The following is a 23,901-nucleotide window of genomic DNA, read 5'->3' as shown; positions in this document are numbered from 1 at the left end:
TCATTGTTATTGACAAACTTTGTCCCAAAAACAGCGAAAGAAAGCCACCTGTGAGGGTTTGGGGCCAGAAAGAGAGTTTGGAAGTCCATCATAAGTCAACATACATATTAACACTTTGCTTTTATTCTGGTGTTTGTAACATATTGTTAATATTCAATTTATATGAATAAGAGAAATCTAACCCCTTTCTAATCTTCTTTATAACTGTCTCCAAAGTGGCAGAGGTGAGTGGAAGCTGTGGTTCCATCAATCCCAGAGGCCAGGACTACAGAGGTGATGGGAACTTTTAGTGTTGAATTGAAAATATTACTCAGAAATTCTGTGATCTCTCCAGGTGGACCATGTGCTCACAACCCAAGCTGAATCCATGGAAAGGATGAGCAATGTAACAGAATTCATTTTGCTGGGCTTGACCCAGAATCCAGAACTGCAGAAATTCTTATTTGCTGTGTTGTTAATCACCTACTTGATCACACTGGCAGGTAACCTGCTCATCTCCGTCACCATCTTCATCAGCCCAGCCCTGGGTTCTCCCATGTACTTTTTCCTGTCCTACTTGTCTATAATAGATGGTTTCTACTCTTCTTCCATAGCACCCAAAATGATCTATGACCTGATCTCTGAGAAGAACACCATCTCCTTCAATGGCTGCATGACTCAGCTCTTTGCAGAACATTTCTTCGGTGGAGCTGAGATCGTCTTGTTAATTGTCATGGCCTATGACCGCTATGTAGCCATCTGTAAGCCCTTGCATTACATGACCATCATGAGACGACCTGTCTGTGGTTTCTTCGTGGGAATGGCTGGGATTTTAGGCTTTCTTCATGGAGGAATCCAGATTTTGTTCATGGCCCAGTTACCGTTCTGTGGCCCCAATGTTATTGACCATTTTATGTGTGATTTAATACCTCTCCTGGAGCTAGCCTGTACAGACACTCGCACTTTGGGGCCCCTGATTTCTGCCAACAGTGGATCACTGTGTTTGCTCATCTTTTCTATGCTGCTTGCTTCTTATGTTGTCATCCTGCACTCACTGAGGACTCATAGCTCTGAAGGGCGTCGCAAAGCCCTGTCTACCTGCGCCTCTCATGTCACCGTTGTCATTTTTTTCTTTGTACCTTGTTCATTCCTGTACCTGAGACCCGTGACCTCCTTCCCCTCTGACAAAGCTGTGACTGTGTTTTGTACGATAGTCTCTCCCATGCTGAACCCTTTAATCTACACCCTCAGAAATGCAGAAGTGAAAAATGTCATGAGGAAACTCTGGGGGCAAATAATGAAAAACAGTGATAAATGAAGTTTGTGATTAGAGTCTTTACCTAAAAATATCTAGTGGTGATTTTTAGACATTTATTCCCTTTCTTAAATAAATAAATAGAGATTTATTTCCCTGATCAAACTCGGGGCAGTCAATTTTGCTGCCTGGATCAGATTTCTTCAGGAGCATGTATGTCCTGGGCAGGGTCGACATACCCATTAAGACACAGTAGGCATGGTGCCTAGGGCCTACAATAATTTTAGGAGCCCTTGAAATGTTCAATTTCTTTTAAAATAAGGAAACAATGAATGGAATCCAAATCCAACTTGGACTATAGTCATCTTTATATCAATGCAGTTATAAAATATAATTTTTAATATTGTTAATGGAGGAGGAGGGCTCATGAGGACAAAATTACCAGCAGGCCACAGAAGTCATAATGTTAGCCTGATTGGAGGTGTGAAACAGATCAGTGTCAATAGTCCTGAACACTCTTTACACCCAGTGCTACAGCTAGAATGAAGTTTTAGTTTAAAAGACAAAAAGAAACTGCATGTGAAAAAAAGTATTCAACAGCAGGGAGTCTTCAAGTACTTTCATCCAAGTATACTTTTTCTTATCGTAGTAAATTTAAGAGGTTCAGAGATGTTCTCTCGTCACAGTGATGAAAATCTCTTTACTTAGCACAATCCCAAGAAGAGAATACTGGCACACAAAGGTACTTTTTTAGAAATTACATTGCCACCATTTTCTGTAATATACAATTGTCTGCAGAAACAATTGGAGGAAGAATTGGCTGGTGCAAAAGAGATATAATTGATCAAGTCTGTAGAGTTAAGGCAGAAATTACCTGTACATTAAAGTCATGGTTTTTTTAATGTTTATTTTTGAGAGAGAGCACAAGTGAAGGAAGGGAAGAGAAAGAGGGAGATACAGAATCTGAAGTAGGATCCAGGCTCTGAGCTGTCAGTGCAGAGCCCGATGCGGGGCTCAAACCCATGAACTCTGAGATCATGACCTGAGCCAAAGTCAGACACTTAACTGACTGAGCCACCCAGGTGCCCCTAAAGTTGTCTTTTAGATGTGGACAAAGGAAACGATGACTTTGAACAGCTGTGGCAGGAAATTACCAGTGATATATGAACCAATTTTGTGTAGCAAAACAGAACAACAATGACGACAGATCCAGATTATAGAAAAGAATTCATAACATGTACATAATGAAATTCTAAGAGAGAGATTCAGAAATAGTCAGATGCTTTGAAATCAAAGATTAAGAGCTTTAGATCAAACAGGCTTGATTTCTCATCTTGTCTGCTGCGTTAATTAGCCTTGTAAATGGAAGCAAGTTACTTCATCTCTCTACTGATTTTTTTGGCCTGTAAAATGGACAAAAAACATTACATACTTTCTTAAATTGTAAGCATTAAATGATTTCGGTTGAAAAAAAAAAAAAAAAGAGTCAGCTGAAAATTAGTGAAATTGCTCAGACACGGTTACAGCCTTCAGAGATGTCACCAGCACAGAAAGTGTGCCAGGGACTACAGTTGCTCACCAGAGCCCAAGAACACCGCCACTTTCATTCACCAACCATGATCACAGGAGGACCAACATCTGTACTTCAGCCCCAGCCCCACGTTACTCCAAAATAAGTCATAAATGGCATCCACTTATGAGTAAGGACAGCATAATGGTGAGTTACCATCCCAGCAAGGAAACTAACGGGACGTGTGAGGATCTCTGGACACTAGAAGCTAGCCCACCACCGACTCCCTATTCTGGAATAAAAATGCCCTTAAACATCTCTGCGGTTACAAATAGGGGAGCCGGTTGGAGCGATTGTGAGATGCCTGAGCAGAACTTATTTCAAATGCTCTCACTAATGAGGGACCCTGTGCTCTGAAAAACGGAGAAGGGAGAGCCCAGCGGCAGTGACCAACAGACCTATCTCTGTACAGAGCTTGCGATGCCCAAGGAAGAGCTCAGAAACTTGACCTCAGAAGGTGATTTCACAATCAGGGATTCGAATATCGTGTGATGCTGACATTTCTCATGTTCTCAGAACTTTATATCAGGTCAGATCTCACTCTATATGCAGGCCTTTAGAAAATGTTTTTCCAAAACAAACAAGCAGACTCTTTTTTAAAAATTTATTTATTTTTGAGAGAGAGCATGCGTGAGTGAGAGAGGGGCAGAAAGAGAGGGAGACAAGGAATCCCAAGCAGGCTCCTCACTGTCACTGCAGAGCCTGATGTGGGGCTCAAACCCACAAACTGTGAGATCATGACCAGAGCCAAAATCAAGAGTCAGACGCTTAACCAACTGAGCCACCCAAGTGCCCAGAAACAAGCAGCCTCTTAAGAAAGCAAAGTGGTAGTTTCCAGAAGGGAGATGGGTGGGGGAAGGGTGATATTGGCACAGGAGATAAAAGGTACAAAGCTCCAGTTATAAATAAGTCAAGGGGATGAAAAGTACAGCATAGGAATATAATCAATAATATTGCAATACTGTTGTATGGTGACAGATGGTAACCATGCTGACTGTGGTGAGCACTGAGTAATGTACAGAACTGTTGAATCCCTGTTGTATACCTGAAACTAATATAACATTGTATTTCAGTTATTCTTTGAAAGCGCGGGCCTACTCCGGCCGACTCCATCTTGTTCTGTGTTCTCCACCTTGAGTGACTATGTCCCCGACATGACCCCTTTCCCGGGAAAATCGCAGAAACCTCAGACCGCGTCTCCTCCCCTTGAGTAACCTCCCGCTCACCCGTTCAAACTTCCTGATCAAAACACGCCCAGCGACCTGCGTAACAGGACCCTGACCTTTCCCCAGCCAATTGGCCGAGGCCACGACCCTTCCCCAGCCAATGGCTGCCCCTAGACCCCTATAAAACCTTTCTGCTTTTGAAACTCGCTCTCTCTCCCTGATACCTCACCACTGCGTCAGTGCAGGTAGGGGACTGAGCTCAAGCTAGCTCGAATAAAGACTCTTTTGCTTTTGCATCGTACTCGGCTCCCTGGTGGTCTTTGGGGATCACGAATTCTGGGCATAACATTTGGGGGCTCGTCCGGGATCCCCAAGACCCCCGAGGGACCCCTGACCCGGAGAGCCTGACTGGCCACGGTTAGTGTCTGTCCGTTTGTTCTGTCTTTTCTGTGTGAGCTCATTTCTGCAATTCTGGTAGTGCCCGACATGGTCTAAGTGGACGCACTGGAGGACCACGGGCCGGGAGTTTCGGAAGATGTTCCGATTCTCCCTTCTGGAGGGACGTGGAATCCCCTCATCTGTTTCAGAGGGACGTGGAATCCCCTCAAAGGTCTGAGACGAGGCAGGTCGCTCCCGCTGGTCGGCGTGAGGCCGTCGTCTAGCTTTGGGTTTTGGAGGGACGTGGAATCCCCTCATCGGTTTTGGAGGGACATGGAACCCCTCAAAGCTAGCTTTCAGTTTTGCTTCCATGGAGTTGGAAGACTTTCTAGGGGCCCTCTGTTTGTGTATTTTTGTGTTTCTCTGATTTGCTCTGTGGACTTACTGGACGGACGTTACGGGACAGACTCAGACTACGCCTCTACCCACCCTCTTGGCTTAAGCCCTTCCTAGCCCCGCTCCCTCCGGAACCAAAGCCCATTCTTGCTTTGAGGGGACAAAGAAGAAGAAAAGTCTTATCCAGCCTTCAGCACCCCTCTACCCTGTCTTACAGGGCGGTACTGAAGAAGAATTAATTTTTCCTCCCCCGTATAACCCCTCTAGGATGCCAGAAGAACACCATCCTCCCCCTCTGGGGGAGGCAGACGCTGTTCCGAGAGCGGGAGGCAGAAACGCTCCAGTGGGAAGCCCGCCCTTTACCAGACAAAGGGCTCAGAGGGAGCAATCCGCCTCCGCCACCGACTCCACTATTCTGCCCCTGTGAGCCGCCGGACCCCCAGACACGGAGGGGAATCAGCCCCATCACTATTGGCCTTTCGCCACTAGTGACCTCTACAATTGGAAAGCTCAGAATCCTAAGTTTTCCGAGAAACCTGCAGGGCTTATTGATTTATTAGACTCTGTTCTTTTTACCATCAGCCCACGTGGGACGATTGCCAGCAGCTTTTGCAGGTCCTGTTCACGACTGAAGAAAGAGAAAGAATCCTCAATGAGGCCCGAAAACTAGTTCCGGACGCAGACGGGAATCCCACCACCAACCAGGCTCAGATAGATGCCTCCTTCCCCTTAACTCGGCCCCAGTGGGATTTCAACACGGCAGAAGGTAAGGAGAGGCTCCGGGTCTACTGCCAGACTCTAATGGGGGGTCTCCGAATGGCTGCTAGAAAGCCAACCAATTTGGCCAAGGTAGGAAATGTACAACAGGGAAAAGATGAATCTCCGGCTGCCTTTTTAGAACGGATCATGGAGGCGTTCCGTACCTATACCCCCATGGATGCAGAGGCTCCGGAAAGCAAGGCAGCTGTTATCATGGCCTTTGTAAACCAAGCGGCCATAGACATTAGGAGAAAATTACAGAAAATAGATAGACTAGGAGAAAAAAGTCTGCAGGACTTACTGGTGGTAGCCTAAAAGGTATATAATAACTGGGAGCCTCCTGAGGACAAGCAGGCTCGCGCCATGGCGGCTGCCAGCAGTAAGCAGACTCGAGACCTGGCCAGAATACTACTAGCTACCACTGCTGACTTCCCCGAGGAACGAGACCGCTGTCTCCAGCAGCTGGCAGACGACGCAAGAAAAGGTAAAGGAACCACCAAGGGGGGGAAGCAGAGGCTGCAGAAAGATCAGTGTGCATACTGCAAGGAGATAGGGCATTGGGCCCGAGATTGTCCAAAAAGGGCCGGCGGGAAGGGAAGCAACACTGATCGAGTAAAAATGCTAGAGCTAGACGAACTAAGTGATTAGGGAAGTCGGGGTTCGGACCCTCTCCCCGAACCCAGGGTAACTCTTAAAGTGGAGGGGACCCCTATTGACATCCTTGTCGACACCGGAGCACAACATTCGGTCCTCCGCACCCCACAAGGAAAACTAGCCAGCAAGAAGTCCTGGGTACAAGGGGCAACTGGTATGAGCCAGTATTCATGGACTACCCGAAGAACAGTAGATTTGGGAATGGGCTGGGTATCCCACTCCTTTATGGTAATACCAGAATGCCCCTACCCGCTGTTAGGACGGGACTTACTGACCAAGATTGGAGCTCAGATAACTTTCAGACAAGGGGGGTCTCAGGTCACTGATGGCAAGGGCCACCCCATCCAGGTACTGACCATGAAACTGGAGGATGAATACCTCCTCCACCAGGAGGCGCTCCCGAGAGAGGATAATATAGACAGATGGCTACAAAAATTCCCCTCGGTTTGGGCAGAGACGGGGGGGATGGGACTAGCCGCTCACAGGACCCCAGTCCTGGTAGAGCTCAAGCCGGGAGAGAGTCCGGTAAGGATCAAACAATACCCCATGTCTCAGGAGGCCCGGAAGGGGATCCAGCCACACATCCGGAGACTACGAAGCCTAGGGGTACTAGTTCCTTGCCAGTCTGCCTGAAACACCCCCCCACTGCCGGTTAAAAAGCCTCACACAAGTGACTACCGACCGGTACAAGACCTCCGGGAAGTAAATAAGAGGGTCGCGGACATACACCCAACTGTTCCCAACCCATATACTCTTTTGAGCTCCTTGGCGCCCTCCAGGGTCTGGTATACTGTACTAGATTTAAAGGATGCCTTCTTCAGTCTGCCGCTGGCACCCCAGAGCCAACCCCTGTTTGCCTTCGAGTGGCATGATCCGGAGGAGGGCTACAGTGGGCAAATCACCTGGACACGGCTACCTCAGGGATTCAAAAATTCACCCACCATCTTCGACGAGGCACTACACGAGGACCTGGGTGAGTACAGAAGGGAGCACCCTGGCCTCACCCTCCTACAGTACATAGATGACATCCTGATTGCTGCCAACATGGCCGAGGACTGCGAGCGAGGGACCCAGGACCTGCTGGCTACCCTGGGAGCCTTAGGGTACCGGGCATCTGCGAAAAAGGCTCAGATATGCAGGGAGAGGGTAAGTTACCTAGGATACATCCTGGAGGGCGGACAGCGGCGGTTATCAGATGCCAGAAAAGAAACTGTCCTAAAGATCCCTACTCTCACCTCCCGAAGAGAAGTGAGGGAATTCCTAGGATCAGCCGGCTACTGCCGCCACTGGGTTCCAGGTTTTGCTGAGATTGCCAAGCCCCTATATGAAGCTACCAAAGAGGGGAAAACATTTAAATGGACTGAAAAAGAAGAAATTGCCTTTAATCAGTTAAAAGAGGCCCTCTTAAGTGCCCCAGCCCTGGGTCTGCCAGACATTACGAAACCCTTCCACCTCTTTGTAGACGAACATAAGGGAATAGCAAAAGGGGTTCTAACTCAAGCCTTAGGCCCCTGGAACTGCCCAGTGGCTTACCTATCTAAGAAACTAGACCCAGTGGCTGCCGGCTAGCCGCCATGCCTAAGAATTATTGTGGCGACAGCACTCCTTGTCAAGGACGCAGACAAACTGACCCTAGGACAGGAGATCTGGATCACGACCCCACACGCCATTGAAGGGGTCCTGAAACAGCCTCCAGATAGATGGATGAGCAATACACGTATGACTCATTACCAGAGCCTCCTACTCAACCCTCCACGAGTGTGGTTCCACCCCAGTGCAGCCCTCAATCCTGCAACCCTGCTGCCCGACCCGACCTAGGTGCTCCACTACATGACTGTGCGGGAATCCTAGAACAAGTACATGGATTCCGGACGGACCTGACCGACCGGCCCCTCCCCGATGCCGAGGCTACTTGGTTCACTGATGGCAGCAGCATTGTGCAAGACGGACACAGGTATGCGGGTGCAGCGGTGGTCACCGAAACGGACACCGTATGGGTGCAGGCTCTACCCTCCGGAACGTCAGCCCAGCAAGCAGAGCTCGTCGCCCTCACCAAGGCGCTGACACTGGGAGCTGGAAAACGGCTTAACATCTACACACACAGCCGTTATGTGTTTGCCACAGCTCATATTCATGGGGCAATTTATCAGGAGAGGGGGTTACTGACAGCAGAAGGACAGACTATAAAAAATAAGCAGGAGATACTTGACCTGCTTACGGCCTTATGGCTTCCTGTCAAGCTGGCCATTATCCACTGCCAAGGGCACCAGAAAACTGATAACCTGGTAGCTAGAGGTAATCGAAAGGCTGACCAGGCAGCCAAGGCAGTAGCCCTTACTCCAGTCCCCACCATGACCATACAACTACCAGACCCGGGAGACTCAGTTTTACCAGACCAGCCCAAATACTCCCAGGAGGAGTTACAGCGGATCAAGAAACTCCCCATGGCCCAGGAGATAAAGGGGTGGTGGTATACATCTAACAAGGAGCTCGTGCTGCCAGACCGGCTCAGAGTCTCAGTATCAGAGCACATGCATCGGTCTACTCACATGGGGGCCCGAAAATTAAAAGACTTAATCCGACATGCCGGAATCAAGATTCACCAACAGGACACCAAAATAGAGCAAGTTGTATCTGCCTGCAAGACCTGCCAACTCACCAACGCGAGAGCCACATCAAATAAAAAAGGAACCAGGCTGAGAGGCACCAGACCAGGAGCCCAATGGAAAGTAGACCTCACTGAAGTCAAACCAGGAAAGTATGGTTATAAATATCTTTTAGTATTTACAGACACCTTCTCTGGCTGGGTGGAGGCATACCCAACCAAGCATGAAATGGCTCAGACGGTGGCTAAGAAGCTACTAGAAGACATCTTACCCAGGTATGGTTTTCCTGCCATGGTAGGATCAGACAATGGACCAGCTTTTATCTCGCAGGTAACACAGGCAGTAGCCAAGGCGGTGGGGGCAAACTGGAAATTACATTGTGCTTATAGGCCCCAGAGCTCAGGACAGGTAGAAAGAATGAATAGAACCCTAAAAGAGACCCTTACCAAATTAACCATGGAGACTGGCGGGGACTGGGTGACTCTCCTACCGTACGCCCTTTACCAGGTTAGAAACACTCCTTACACTCTGGGTTTCACTCCCTACGAGATCATGTTTGGCAGGCCACCCCCTGTTATTCCCAGCCTTCGAGCTGAACTTATTGCTGAGTTTAAAGATCAAGAACTTTTTCTTTCCTTGAGAGGGCTCCAGAGGGCGCACGAGGACATTTGGCCACGCCTCCGTGCCATCTACGAGGCTGGCCCAACCCCGACACCTCATCAGTACAGGCCGGGAGACTGGGTCTATGTCAAGAGGCACCACCGAGAGACCCTCGAGCCGCGCTGGAAGGGACCCTACATCGTGGTGCTGACAACCCCCACCGCTCTCAAAGTAGACGGCATCGCGACCTGGGTCCATCACACCCACGATCGGACAGCAGACCCCTCCTCGATCTGGAAGGACTTTGTCACGCGATGGGCCATCAGTCGGGACCAACACAACCCACTCAAGCTCAAGCTCCAGCGCATTCGACCCACCTAATATTGGTAACTCTGTTAACTCTGCTTGTCATTGCTCATGCTGCTGGGAGTCCCCACGCCCCCCAAAACATCACCTGGCAGATCAGAGACACCAGCTCGGGGACAATACTTAATCAGAGCTCCCAGAGCCACCCCAGGGACACATGCTTCCCAGAACTTAGCGTAAACCTCCAAACTCTGTTCCCCTTGTCACCATAAATGCAGCCGGTCCCATGATTGGGTCCGGAAGCTACATGACAAGGGGGGAATGAAAGGGCGGGCCTACGCCGGCCGACTCCATCTTGTTCTGTGTTCTCCACCTTGAGTGACTATGTCCCAGACATGACCCCTTTTCCAGGAAAATCGCAGAAACCTCAGACCGCGACTCCTCCCCTTGAGTAACCTCCCGCTCACCCGTTCAAATTCCTGATCAAAACACGCCCAGCGACCTTCGTAACAGGACTCTGACCTTTCCCCAGCCAATCGGCCAAGGCGACGAACCTTCCCCAGCCAATCGGCCGAGGCCACGACCCTTCCCCAGCCAATCGGCTGCCCCTAGACCCCTATAAAACCTTTGTGCTTTTGAAACTCGCTCTCTCTCCCTGGTATCTCACCGCTGCGTCAGTGCAGGTAGGGGACTGAGCTCGAGCTAGCTCGAATAAAGGCTCTTTTGCTTTTGCATCGGACTCGGCTCCCTGGTGGTCTTTGGGGAATCACAAATTCTGGGCATAACATTCTTCAATAGTAAATTATAAAAAACAGATGTTTTGCCATAGTTTCCTGTGAGCGACAAACTTGTAAATATATGCAAGAAATAGGTATGTTTAAAATGTCAAACTTCTCTTTTAAAGATCTAGCTGTCATTCCCAAGAAAGATGGGATGGAATAGGAACAAGTAAAAATAAGGAAGACGATTCTCATGAGGATGATGGTGATGACAGCTTATGTTTGTTGAGCACCTTCTGTGAATAACATCCTGACCTAAGGACTCATTTTATGTTTTGGAGGCAACAAATTTCTGCCATACTTTCTTTTGTTAATTTATTTTAGCCCTCAAATTGTGGGACTTCCCTCTGTTTGAAACATTTCATAATTTGAACACAATGGTGATCCTACCCACAGGATGGTGTGAACAGCAATAAAACAATTCTAGCATATAATTGTGACAGCTTTTTCCATTTTGACTGCTTACTAGGTGCAAAGTGTTTTGTATTCACATTTTGTTATTCAATTCTCACTCTAGCCCAGTAACGGCAATGATTTCCCTGCTTCATGAATTAGGAAGCAATGGGTTGGAGAGGGTAATTATATAGCTCAAGATCAATTAGCTAAAATTTGCTTGAATCCGGGGCGCCTGGGTGGCTCAGTCGGTTGAGCGTCAGACTTCGGCTCAGGTCATGATCTCGCGGTTTGTGACTTCGAGCCCCACATCGGGCTCTGTGCTGACAGCTCAGAGCCTGGAGCCTGCTTCGGATTCTGTGTCTCGCTCTTTCTCTGCCCCTCCCCTGCTCATGCTCTGTCTCTCTCTGTCTCAAAAATAAAACATTAAAAATAATTAAAAAACAAAAAATAAATTAAAAAAAAATAAAATTTGCTTGAATCAGAATTCATATCTAAGCCTGTCTGACCCACAGCCTCTGTGTGTTACCAAGCCCATTTTGTATCTCTTTAACATAACCAGACAACAAACTAAAATTTTTATTCTAATATTTGGAATTTTCTTCTTGAAACCATTTGGCCTCCATTGTTTGAACTCATTTGAAAGTGAACTTGCCTTCATAGATAGACCAGGCTGAAAATGTACGAGTCCACAAAGAACCAGCTAAGCACTGGTCAATAATTTGTAACCACATGAGTGTTTTGATTCCCACAAAACAGGAAATTTCTTTGCAATTATATTTTCCTCCATCTGCAAGAGTCTGTACATAAAGGAGTGGCTTGTGCCTTATATAGTAGTACTTTCCTCTAATAGATAAAAAATAGTAAATATGTTTGATATGAATATGTACTCATCCTGCTGTCATCTATTAAAAAGGAAAAACTTCACTGAGGGAAGAAAGTTCAAGAGGTGACAAACTATTTTTTAATTAATTTTACCTGTTACTTTTTACTTTTTATTATGATTGTTATTTTTATTTTGTTTATTTTGAGAGAGAGAGAGTGTGTGCGTGCAAGAACAGGGGAAGGGAGAGAGAGAGAGAGAGTGAAAGAGAATCCCAGGCAGGCTCCGTGGCAGGGCTTGAACTCACAAACCACGAGATCATGGCCTGATTTCCCTGTTTCATGAATTAGGAAACAAAGGGTTGGAGCCAAAATCAAGAGTGAACGCTCAACCATGTTCTGTGACTGTGTTTTGTACGATAGTCTCTCCCATGCTGAACCCTTTAATCTACACCCTCAGAAATGCAGAGGTGAAAAATGTCATGAAGAAACTCTGGGGGCAAATAATGAAAAACAGTGATAAATGAAGTTTGTGATTAGAGTCTTTACCTAAAAATATCTAGTGGTGATTTATAGACATTTATTCCGTTTCTTAAATAAATAGATTAAATAAATAAATTTAAATCACTGGATTCTACTCCTGAAGCCAATACTGCACTGTATGTTAACTGACTAGAATTTAAACAAAAAGTTGGAGAAAACATAAAATAAAACAAAGATACAAAAATAAACTGGCCTCTAATGATGTTTGTGGATGCTTTGCTTCCAGCAAAAATTCCAACAGGAACAATTACGAATCCTCTGAGGACTTGAGAGGTCAATGCCTTACCAAATCCTGCCCTCTGTGAATGTCTATTTAAATATTTCTCTAGAGTCCATGAAGAATTACAGGAGATTTAAGTAAATGACAACAGCCAAGCACGTTAACTAATAGACTTAAGGTCTATATGGGAGACACTGTTCCCACACTTAGGGTTAAAAGGAGAGCTTAAATCAGGAATAGAAAGAATTCTCACCACACTGTTCATGGACTTCTTGGGAAACATAAATTTGGCAGGATTTTGGGAAAAAAAAACAACATCCAATCAACTGGATCTGATGCACTTATACATTTTATAGTTTCATACACTCGCTTTTTCTGATTTGAAGAATTTTTCATTGTTCCCATTGTTTTTAATATAGACTGAATATAGTTCTGAGATCTGAAAAATGTATGTGTTTTGGAGATGTGTTTATACCTCCACAAGAGGCCAAGAACGTGAATAGAAATTAAATCTAGAGCCACTGCAGTTTCCTAACTCAAACAGCTCATTTTCTGAGTAAATTCAGATGGATAATGGGAACGAAAATAAATGAAAATGTCCAAGACTGGAAGAGCTGTCTAGAGAGAGAATTCCAGTGTCCCACTTGTTAATTTATAGAGTGTATTTGCAGCTGGGGGGCTATGCCCCCAGCGGAAGAAAACAATGACTGACTTCAATCTAAAAACTGGAATTCACACTCAACTAGATCCAGGTCAGTAATAACTAAATCTTTTTCCCCAAATTTTAAGCAATTAACTATTAAGCCAAATTATTTTCACTGAATAGGTTTTACAATTAGATTCTTTGAATTGAAGGTAATCTTATTCTCTAAAAATGAATTTGAGCTTGATGACATGAAAATGGCAGTAGAAAACACGATCTGTGATGCTGCCAGACGAGGCGCTTTTGAGAACTCCTAAGGTCACTGTAACAACATTGTGGTCAACGTGTATGTAGAAATAGATTGCTTCGGTAGGTTTTATATGTGATTATTTGAAATTGTTTCCCCTTTTCATGACTTCCATGTTGCCACATTGAAGTTAGAATGTGTGAATTAAATTAAGAATGATTAAGCACATAGTTACCACCTATAGGAGCCCTGGGTAGAGAAGAAACAACTAAAGAGACAGCGTTCTGTAAAAACTAAAGATAAAGATATCCTTCCTCACCTTTATTGAAGCTGAATGATCATGATGCTGATTTCTGTGTCCAGATAGTTTTGAGGAAAAATATGTTGTTATGTTTCTTGGCAGGGATTTGAGAAAGGAGAAAAAGAGGGGGAGAAGGAATAAGATATCCTGTGATCTTTTGTAACATGTAATCACTTGTGAAAATCCATGTACAGACAATTTTTTAAAAAAAAGAATATATTCTTGTAAAAATTCCACTTTTTCCACCAATTAGCAGTGAAAATTTCAAATTTATCTTAATTGATTAAACTTATGCCAAAAGAAAAAAACTGTATTACCTTAGACGACCTTAACATTTCCGTCTCATCAATAGGAAATCCAGGGAAACTTTATGACTCATCTAATTCCATTTGTAAAATGTGAGTGGTATTATATATCTAATCCAGAGCCTCATTTTTTATGTAATGAAAGACCAGTTACACAGAAAATCCATTTAAGAAATACTGAGAACTTTTAAGGGAACTTTGTACCAATTGTATGTTTATATCCAAAGATGTGGGAAGAGTGACTGTGTAATAGCCATTTGGAGCCAGACACAACATCCAGGGCTACTGAGGAAATGCTGCTCAATGAGCTGTTATGAAGACAGTTCCTTGGCATTTTGAAGAGGGAAAACCCCATCTGCAGCTCTCTGTGTGTACGTGCATTCATTTCGCAGAAAGGAATCATACCTCAAAGAACACTGCTGGTATAGATACAGTAAGGCTTGGCACTTTCCAATCTGATATACAGTTGACTTTTTAAAGAATATTGTGTCCATATACCTATAAACATTCGTGACAGTGGACAAATATAACTTCAAAATCATTGTTATTGACAAACTTTGTCCCAAAAACAACAAAAGAAAGCCACCTGTGAGGGTTTAGAGACAGAAAGAGAGTTTGGAAGGCCATCATAAGTCAACATACATATTAACACTTTGCTTTTATTCTGGTGTTTGTAACATATTGTTAATATTCAATTTATATGAATAAGAGAAATCTAACCCCTTTCTAATCTTCTTTATAACTGTCTCCAAAGTGGCAGAGGTGAGTGGAAGCTGTGGTTCCATCAATCCCAGAGGCCAGGACTACAGAGGTGATGGGAACTTTTAGTGTTGAATTGAAAATATTACTCAGAAATTCTGTGATCTCTCCTGATGGACCATGTGCTCACAACCCAAGCTGAATCCATGGAAAGGATGAGCAATGTAACAGAATTCATTTTGCTGGGCTTGACCCAGAATCCAGAACTGCAGAAATTCTTATTTGCTGTGTTGTTAATCACCTACTTGATCACACTGGCAGGTAACCTGCTCATCTCCGTCACCATCTTCATCAGCCCAGCCCTGGGTTCTCCCATGTACTTTTTCCTGTCCTACTTGTCTATTATAGATGGTTTCTACTCTTCTTCCATAGCTCCCAAAATGATCTATGACCTGATCTCTGAGAAGAACACCATCTCCTTCAATGGCTGCATGACTCAGCTCTTTGCAGAACATTTCTTCGCTGGAGCTGAGATCATCTTGTTAATTGTCATGGCCTATGACCGCTATGTAGCCATCTGTAAGCCCTTGCATTACATGACCATCATGAGACGACCTGTCTGTGGTTTCTTCGTGGGAATGGCTGGGATTTTAGGCTTTCTTCATGGAGGAATCCAGATTTTGTTCATGGTCCAGTTACCGTTCTGTGGCCCCAATGTTATTGACCATTTTATGTGTGATTTAATACCTCTCCTGGAGCTAGCCTGTACAGACACTCGCACTTTGGGGCCCCTGATTGCTGCCAACAGTGGATCACTGTGTTTGCTCATCTTTTCTATGCTGCTTGCTTCTTATGTTGTCATCCTGCACTCACTGAGGACTCATAGCTCTGAAGGGCGTCGCAAAGCCCTGTCTACCTGCGCCTCTCATGTCACCGTTGTCATCTTATTCTTTGTACCTTGTACATTCCTGTACCTGAGACCCATGACCTCCTTCCCCTCTGACAAAGCTGTGACTGTGTTTTGTACGATAGTCTCTCCCATGCTGAACCCTTTAATCTACACCCTCAGAAATGCAGAAGTGAAAAATGTCATGAAGAAACTCTGGGGGCAAATAATGAAAAACAGTGATAAATGAAGCTTGTGATTAGAGTCTTTACCTAAAAATATCTAGTGGTGATTTTTAGACATTTATTCCCTTTCTTAAATAAATAAATAGAGATTTATTTCCCTGATCAAACTCGGGGCAGTCAATTTTGCTGCCTGGATCAGATTTCTACAGGAGCACGTATGTCGTGGGCAGGGTCGACATACCCATTAAGACACAGTAGGCATGGTGCCTAGGGCCTACAATAATTTTAGGAGCCCTTGAAATGTTCAATTTCTTTTAAAATAAGGAAACAATGAATGGAATCCAAATCCAACTTGGACTATAGTCATCTTTATATCAATGCAGTTATAAAATATAATTTTTAATATTGTTAATGGAGGAGGAGGGCTCATGAGGACAAAATTACGAACAGGCCACAGAAGTCATAATGTTGCCCTGATTGGAGGTGTGAAACAGATCAGTGTCTATAGTCCTGAACACTCTTTACACCCAGTGCTACAGCTAGAATGAAGTTTTAGTTTAAAAGACAAAAAGAAACTGCATGTGAAAAGAAGTATTCAACAGCAGGGAGTCTTCAAGTACTTTCATCCAAGTATACTTTTTCTTATCGTAGTAAATTTAAGAGGTTCAGAGATGTTCTCTCATCACAGCGATGAAAATCTCTTTACTTAGCACAATCCCAAGAAGAGAATACTGGCACACAAAGGTACTTTTTTAGAAATTACATTGCCACCATTTTCTGTAATATACAATTGTCTGCAGAAACAATTGGAGGAAAAATTGGCTGGTGCAAAAGAAATATAATTGATCAAGTCTGTAGAGTTAAGGCAGAAATTACCTGTACATTAAAGTCATGGTTTTTTTAATGTTTATTTATTTTTGAGAGAGAGCACAAGTGAAGGAAGGGAAGAGAAAGAGGGAGATAGAGAATCTGAAGTAGGATCCAGGCTCTGAGCTGTCAGTACAGAGCCCGACGCGGGGCTCAAACCCATGAACTCTGAGATCATGACCTGAGCCAAAGTCAGACACTTAACTGACTGAGCCACCCAGGTGCCCCTGAAGTTGTCTTTTAGATGTGGACAAAGGAAACGATGACTTTGAACAGCTGTGGCAGGAAATTACCAGTGATATATGAACCAATTTTGTGTAGCAAAACAGAACAACAATGACCACAGATCCAGATTATAGAAAAGAATTCATAACATGTACATAATGAAATTCTAAGAGAGATTCAGAAATAGTCAGATGCTTTGAAATCAAAGATTAAGAGATTTAGATCAAATAGGCTTGATTTCTCATCTTGTCTGCTGCATTAATTAGCCTTGTAAATGGAAGCAAGTTACTTCATCTCTCTACTGATTTTTTTGGCCTGTAAAATGGACAAAAAACATTACATACTTTCTTAAATTGTAAGCATTAAATGATTTCGGTTGAAAAAAAAAAAAGAGTCAGCTGAAAATTAGTGAAATTGCTCAGACACGGTTACAGCCTTCAGAGATGTCACCAGCACAGAAAGTGTGCCAGGGACTACAGTTGCTCACCAGAGCCCAAGAACACCGCCACTTTCATTCACCAACAATGATCACAGGAGGACCAAACATCTGTACTTCAGCCCCAACCCCACGTTACTTCAAAATAAGTCATAAATGGCATCCACTTATGAGTAGGGACAGCATAATGGTGAGTTACCATCCCAGCAAGGTAACTAATGGGACCTGTGAGGATCTCTGGACACTAGAAGCTAGCCCACCACCGACTCCCTATTCTGGAATAAAAATGCCCTTAAACATCTCTGCGGTTACAAATAGGGGAGCCGGTTGGAGCGATTGTGAGATGTCTGAGCAGAACTTACTTCAAATGCTCTCACTAATGAGGGACCCTGTGCTCTGAAAAACAGAGAGGGGAGAGCCCAGCGGCAGTGACCAACAGACCTATCTCTGTACAGAGCTTGCGATGCCCAAGGAAGAGCTCAGAAACTTGACCTCAGAAGGTGATTTCACAATCAGGGATTCGAATATCGTGTGATGCTGACATTTCTCATGTTCTCAGAACTTTATATCAGGTCAGATCTCACTCTATATGCAGGCCTTTAAAAAATGTTTTTCCAAAACAAACAAGCAGACTCTTTTTTAAAAATTTATTTATTTTTGAGAGAGAGCATGCGTGAGTGAGAGAGGGGCAGAAAGAGAGGGAGACAAGGAATCCCAAGCAGGCTTCTCACTGTCACTGCAGAGCCTGATGTGGGGCTCAAACCCACAAACTGTGAGATCATGACCAGAGCCGAAATCAAGAGTCAGACGCTTAACCAACTGAGCCACCCAAGGGCCCAGAAACAAGCAGCCTCTTAAGAAAACAAAGTGGTAGGTTCCAGAAGGGAGATGGGTGGGGGAAGGGTGATATAGGTACAGGGGATAAAAGGTACAAAGCTCCAGTTATAAATAAGTCAAGGGGATGAAAAGTACAGCATAGGAATATAATCAATAATATTGCAATACTGTTGTATGGTGACAGATGATGACCACGCTTACTGTGGTGAGCACTGAGTAATGTACAGAACTGTTGAATCCCTGTTGTATACCTGAAACTAATATAACATTGTATTTCAGTTATTCTTCAATAGTAAATTATACAAAACAGATGTTTTGCCATAGTTTCCTGTGAGTGACCAACTTGTAAATATATGCAAGAAATAGGTATGTTTAAAATGTCAAACTTCTCTTTTAAAGATCTAGCTGTCATTCCCAAGAAAGATGGGATGGAATAGGAACAAGTAAAAATAAGGAGGACGATTCTCATGAGGATGATGGTGATGACAGCTTATGTTTGTTGAGCACCTTCTGTGAATAACATCCTGACCTAAGGACTCATTTTATGTTTTGGAGGCAACAAATTTCTGCCATTCTTTCTTTCGTCAATTTATTTTAGCCCTCAAATTGTGGGACTTCCCTCCGTTTGAAACAATTCATAATTTGAACACAATGGTGATCCTACCCACAGGATGGTGTGAACAGCAATAAAACAATTCTAGCATATAATTGTGACAGCTTTTTCCATTTTGACTGCTTACTAGGTGCAAAGTGTTTTGTATTCACATTTTGTTATTCAATTCTCATTCTAGCCCAGTAACGGCAATGATTTCCCTGTTTCATGAATTAGGAAGCAATGGGTTGGAGAGGGTAATTATATAGCTCAAGATCAATTAGCTAAAATTTGCTTGAATCCGGGGCGCCTGGGTGGCTCAGTCGGTTGAGCGTCAGACTTCGGCTCAGGTCATGATCTCGCGGTTTGTGACTTCGAGCCCCACATCGGGCTCTGTGCTGACAGCTCAGAGCCTGGAGCCTGCTTCGGATTCTGTGTCTCGCTCTTTCTCTGCCCCTCCCCTGCTCACGCTCTGTCTCTCTCTGTCTCAAAAATAAAACATTAAAAATAATTAAAAAACAAAAAATAAATTAAAAAAAAATAAAATTTGCTTGAATCAGAATTCATATCTAAGCCTGTCTGACCCACAGCCTCTGTGTGTTACCAAGCCCATTTTGTATCTCTTTAACATAACCAGACAACAAACTAAAATTTTTATTCTAATATTTGGAATTTTCTTCTTGAAACCATTTGGCCTCCATTGTTTGAACTCATTTGAAAGTGGACTTGCCTTCATAGATAGACCAGGCTGAAAATGTACGAGTCCACAAAGAACCAGCTAAGCACTGGTCAATAATTTGTAACCGCATGAGTGTTTTGATTCCCACAAAACAGGAAATTTCTTTGCAATTATTTTTTCCTCCATCTGCAATAGTCTGTACATAAAGGAGTGGCTTGTGCCTTATATAGTAGTACTTTCCTCTAATAGATAAAAAATAGTAAATATGTTTGATATGAATATGTACTCATCCTGCTGTCATCTATTAAAAAGGAAAAACTTCACTGAGGGAAGAAAGTTCAAGAGGTGACAAACTATTTTTTAATTAATTTTACCTGTTACTTTTTACTTTTTATTATGATTGTTATTTTTATTTTGTCTATTTTGAGAGAGAGAGAGAGTGAAAAAGAATCCCAAGCAGGCTCCGTGGCAGGGCTTGAACTCACAAACCACGAGATCATGACCTGATTTCCCTGTTTCATGAATTAGGAAACAAAGGGTTGGAGCCAAAATCAAGAGTGAACGCTCAACCAACTGAGCCACCCAAGGGCCCCAAAATACTACTTTTTTTTCTTAATGTTTTTATTTATTTTTGAGACAGAGAGAGACAGAACATGAGCAGGGAAGGGGCAGAGAGAGAGGGAGACACAGAATCCGAAGCAGGCTCCAGGCTCTGAGCCATCAGCACAGAGCCCACTGCAGGGCTCGAACTCACAGACTCTGAGATCACGACCTGAGCCAAAGTCGGACACTCAATCGACTGAGCCACCCAGGCGCCCCCAAAATACTACTTTTTTAAGTAGCTTGCCAGTACTAACAATAAGCTGTGGAATAAAATCTCACATGCAGTTCTGTTTTGACGCCACATGGATATTTTCAACAGTACTTAAAATTTGGAAGCTTATGCTAGCTAGCTTCAGCCTTTCTTCTTCTGCTGCCCGTTGGTGGGGGCACCATCATTTATTAGATGCCTATCAACCTGTCAGGTGCTGTGGTCTTCACGCACATGGTACTTTGACAAGGGCATACACTAAGGATTAAAATGCTTATTCTTGTTCATGGAAACCAAGGATCCAAAAAGTTTAAGATGCCTTATAAGTGAACAAAGAAATCATTTAGCCCCAGAGGGTACCCTTTAGGATGGCAGAGGCTTAACCAAGTTAATAGAAGAATGGAGGGAGGAGGTGGAGGAGAAGGAAAAGCTGATAACCAGGATATCTAGCAAAACACTGATGGCAACTCTCACTGGGTAATGTCTTATAGGTGGATTTACACATGCACGTGTGTGTGTGTGTGTGTGTGTGTGCACATGTGTGTATTGTTCACCTTTGTTTTCCTACATTCTGAATTTTAAAATAAATATGTATTTGGGGAGAAAGAGGTTTTATCATAGACTCCAAGATGGAGACACCGCTACCTTTGTGAACAAGATTAGTAATAATTTTGAAATCATATAGAAAACTTCTGGTGATATTTACTCATGTATTTATTCTAGCAAGTTGAAATGTTTTCAAAAATAAGCAGCACTTGTAAGTTGGTTGGGCCATTATTAATCATGACTCAGGCAATAAAAACAAGGGATTTAAAAAAAGTGGGGGGAGCACTTGGATCAGTTCATTATGCTAGTTGGTAAGTGTACTAAAAGGTGCTTATCAAATTTCAACTGAAGTAAGTATGCTTTTCTAGAAAGTCTCCTTTAGATAAAATTGTGGCAAATTCGAGAAAACAATAGGCTGTTTTTAGTGACCCTCACCATGGTTTCATATTTATTAGCTAATTGGAATACAGGCTCAATCATACTTTTATTATCTTAACAGCAGAAATGAATAGGTATAAAATTCAAGGTCTCGTTATACCTAGTTTTTAAATTTTTTTTTAACATTTATTTATTGTTGAGAGACAGAGAGAGACAGAGCATGAGCAGGAGAGGGGCAGAGAGAGAGGGAGACACAGAATCTGAAACAGGCTCTGAGCTTTGTGCTGTCAGCACAGAACCCAATGCGGGGCTCAAACCCACAAACCACGAAATCATGACCTGAGCCGAAGCCGGGCCTGAGCCACCCAGGCACCCCTCATTATACGTAATTTTTTAACTAGACTATCAGAATGTGACAAAATGAAAGAAGGCAACATTTATTTTCCCTAAGAACTCGGCAACTGTTATTTTTGTGAGACATAGAGGTTTGAGGGTAAAGCAGTAACTATTTCCTAATGAGCTCCTCAATCAGTTCTTGGATACTAACTGTGAATACTTGTAGTAGACAAACTTTCATATTAACTTCTAGTTTCTTTTTTGGTACAAGCATAAAAAGTGGGTATGTTGCAACATGGTGAATTACATACTGTGAAGCAAAAGCTTTTTGGAAATTATGAGAGCCTACACTCTTAAAGAATGAAGCCTGAGAAAGGGTCTCGCCAGAGTTCATAAAACCAGGAAAAGAACAGAGCAAACACGGATGTACATTTCAGATTCCAGAACCCCAGCATCCCTTGGAATCTGAAGCAGGGAGTTAGGAAGAATAATCACTGGCCAAAAACAAAGTCATCTACTCTAAGCACAGCATTATTTTCACACCTAGTAGAGATGGAAAAGTGAAGGAAGGCAGCCTCTGTATGGAAGATTAGGGAAAGGTTGAGGAACATATAAAATAAAACGTTGTGGGAATATGTGCCAGAAACTGGATTCTGAATTTGACATCGATTTTCTAATTTAATTCTCACAGTAACACTTTAGATATGTATTGTCTGTATCTTTATTTTAAAGACAGGCATCAGAGGCTGCTAGATGTTTCGTCACTTTCTCAAGGTCGTGCACAAGTAAGCACGGGAAATAGGACAGAAACTCAGGTTGATCTGTCTCCAGAGCAAAGGTCTTCTAGAACAGCAGCTATGCCAGGGATGTCATACAGGGTGATAAGAAGGAAGAGAAGCCTGCCTGGATGCGTACAGACTGCTAGCCACAGCTAAGCAAGAAGTTATTTGCCTTACGTTGTATTTTGCCTCACATTTCTACAGCTCCGTTATCACACAGACTGGAATGATAAACCATGGATCACTAGTGAAAGAGCTGAATGATGGACCAAAAACAACCGATTTGGGGTATTGGCTTAGGTACTTCACAGCCAGATAACCTTGATTAACCAATCACATCAAGAGACAAAGTTTCTTCATTTCTAAAACAGGGATAATAATGATTCATGCCACATACGTCTTACACCGTTGTTTTATAACCAAACTATGTAATTCAGGTAAAAAGACTAAACCCTAAAAGCCTATGAAGATGAACAGATAGACATAACGGAATAAGGTGATATTCAGTAGTCAGAACGAGTTTTGGTTTGTTACACTTACAGAAATAAAGTCATTTCTACTTCCTGCTTTACCACTCATTACATACATGTAGTTTCTTACTGAATGAAGAGCTTTCTCATGGCATTTTTTACGTCTTCATTTCTCAGGGTGTAAATGAGTGGATTCAGCATAGGCGTCAGAATACCATAAAATACTGCCATGTTTTTGTCCACGGACAAAGTAGACGATGGCCGCATATAAGTAAATATACAAGGCACAAAGAACAGGGCAACAACAGTGAAGTGGGCCCCACAGGTGGAGAGGGCTTTGCGCCTCCCCTCGGCACCGTGGCACCTCAAGGAACGCAGGATGACAACGTAGGAGGCAGCCAGCATGAGGAAGTTCAACAGGCAGATCACACCACTGTTGGCCACCACCAGGACGCCAGTGACATATGTGTCGGTGCAGGCAAGCTCCAGCAAGGGGTACAGGTCGCAGACAAAGTGATTGATCACGTTAGGCCCACAGAAGGGCAGCTGAAGGACCAGGAGGAGCTGAACCAGTGAATGCAGGAAGCCTCCCAGCCAAGCCACCCCCACCAGCAGGGCACAGAGATGCTTGGTCATGGTGGTCGTGTAGTGCAGAGGCTCGCAGATGGCCACGTAGCGGTCATAGGCCATGACCGTGAGCAGAATAATCTCAACACCTCCCAAGAAATGGGCCCCAAAGAGCTGAGCCATGCAACCCTCAAAAGAGATGGCTCTCCCCTCACACAAGGAGTCCGCAATGAGTTTAGGGGCCATAGAGGAAGAATAACAGGTATCAATAAAGGACAGATTGGCCAAGAAAAAATACATGGGGGAAGCCAGGGTGGGACTGGAGGTAATGGTGACCACAATGAGCATGTTGTCACACACGGTGACCACATAGATGATCAAAAAAACCACAAAGAGGACTCTCTGTATCTCTGGCTTCTGTGAGAGTCCCAGCATGAAAAACTCTGTGATATTGTGTGGCATTTCCATATAGCCCAAGGACAATGAGAATGCAGGTACGGTATTGCCTATAAAGTCAAGAGAAAAACACAACCATAAGAGAACTAATTACAGGGTGGGGGAAGGTGCTGCCAGATTTTCTTCAGACACACTCGCTTCCCTTTGTCCCTCTTAACTCTTTCCATTCCAATATTTTTGTATCAATTCACTTTGTTACCCACAAAATATGAGCATATGTCTATTGTTGA

At 43.8% G+C, this 23,901-nt stretch overlaps 3 protein-coding genes across 3 annotated transcripts; 2 read left to right on the top strand and 1 right to left on the bottom strand.

Moving 5' to 3' along the window:
* The first annotated feature begins 367 nt into the window (after positions 1–367).
* LOC115525579 (olfactory receptor 4C45-like) lies at positions 368–1,297 on the top strand. The gene has a single exon (XM_030332815.1). It carries the CDS (start codon positions 368–370, stop codon positions 1,295–1,297), a length of 930 nt encoding a protein of 309 aa, XP_030188675.1.
* A 13,530-nt stretch (positions 1,298–14,827) lies between these two features.
* On the top strand, positions 14,828–15,757 carry LOC115525196 (olfactory receptor 4C45-like). The gene has a single exon (XM_030332254.1). The coding sequence runs from the start codon at positions 14,828–14,830 to the stop codon at positions 15,755–15,757; it is 930 nt and encodes a 309-aa protein (XP_030188114.1).
* A 7,017-nt stretch (positions 15,758–22,774) lies between these two features.
* On the bottom strand, positions 22,775–23,683 carry LOC115525197 (olfactory receptor 4C3). The gene has a single exon (XM_030332255.1). The coding sequence runs from the start codon at positions 23,681–23,683 to the stop codon at positions 22,775–22,777; it is 909 nt and encodes a 302-aa protein (XP_030188115.1).
* Positions 23,684–23,901: the final 218 nt, after the last annotated feature.

Source organism: Lynx canadensis, chromosome D1, assembly GCF_007474595.2.
Source record: "Lynx canadensis isolate LIC74 chromosome D1, mLynCan4.pri.v2, whole genome shotgun sequence".
NCBI lineage: Eukaryota > Metazoa > Chordata > Mammalia > Carnivora > Felidae > Lynx > Lynx canadensis.
The sequence above is the reverse complement of the archived record's forward strand: the minus strand, read 5'-3'. Positions and strand labels throughout refer to the sequence as shown.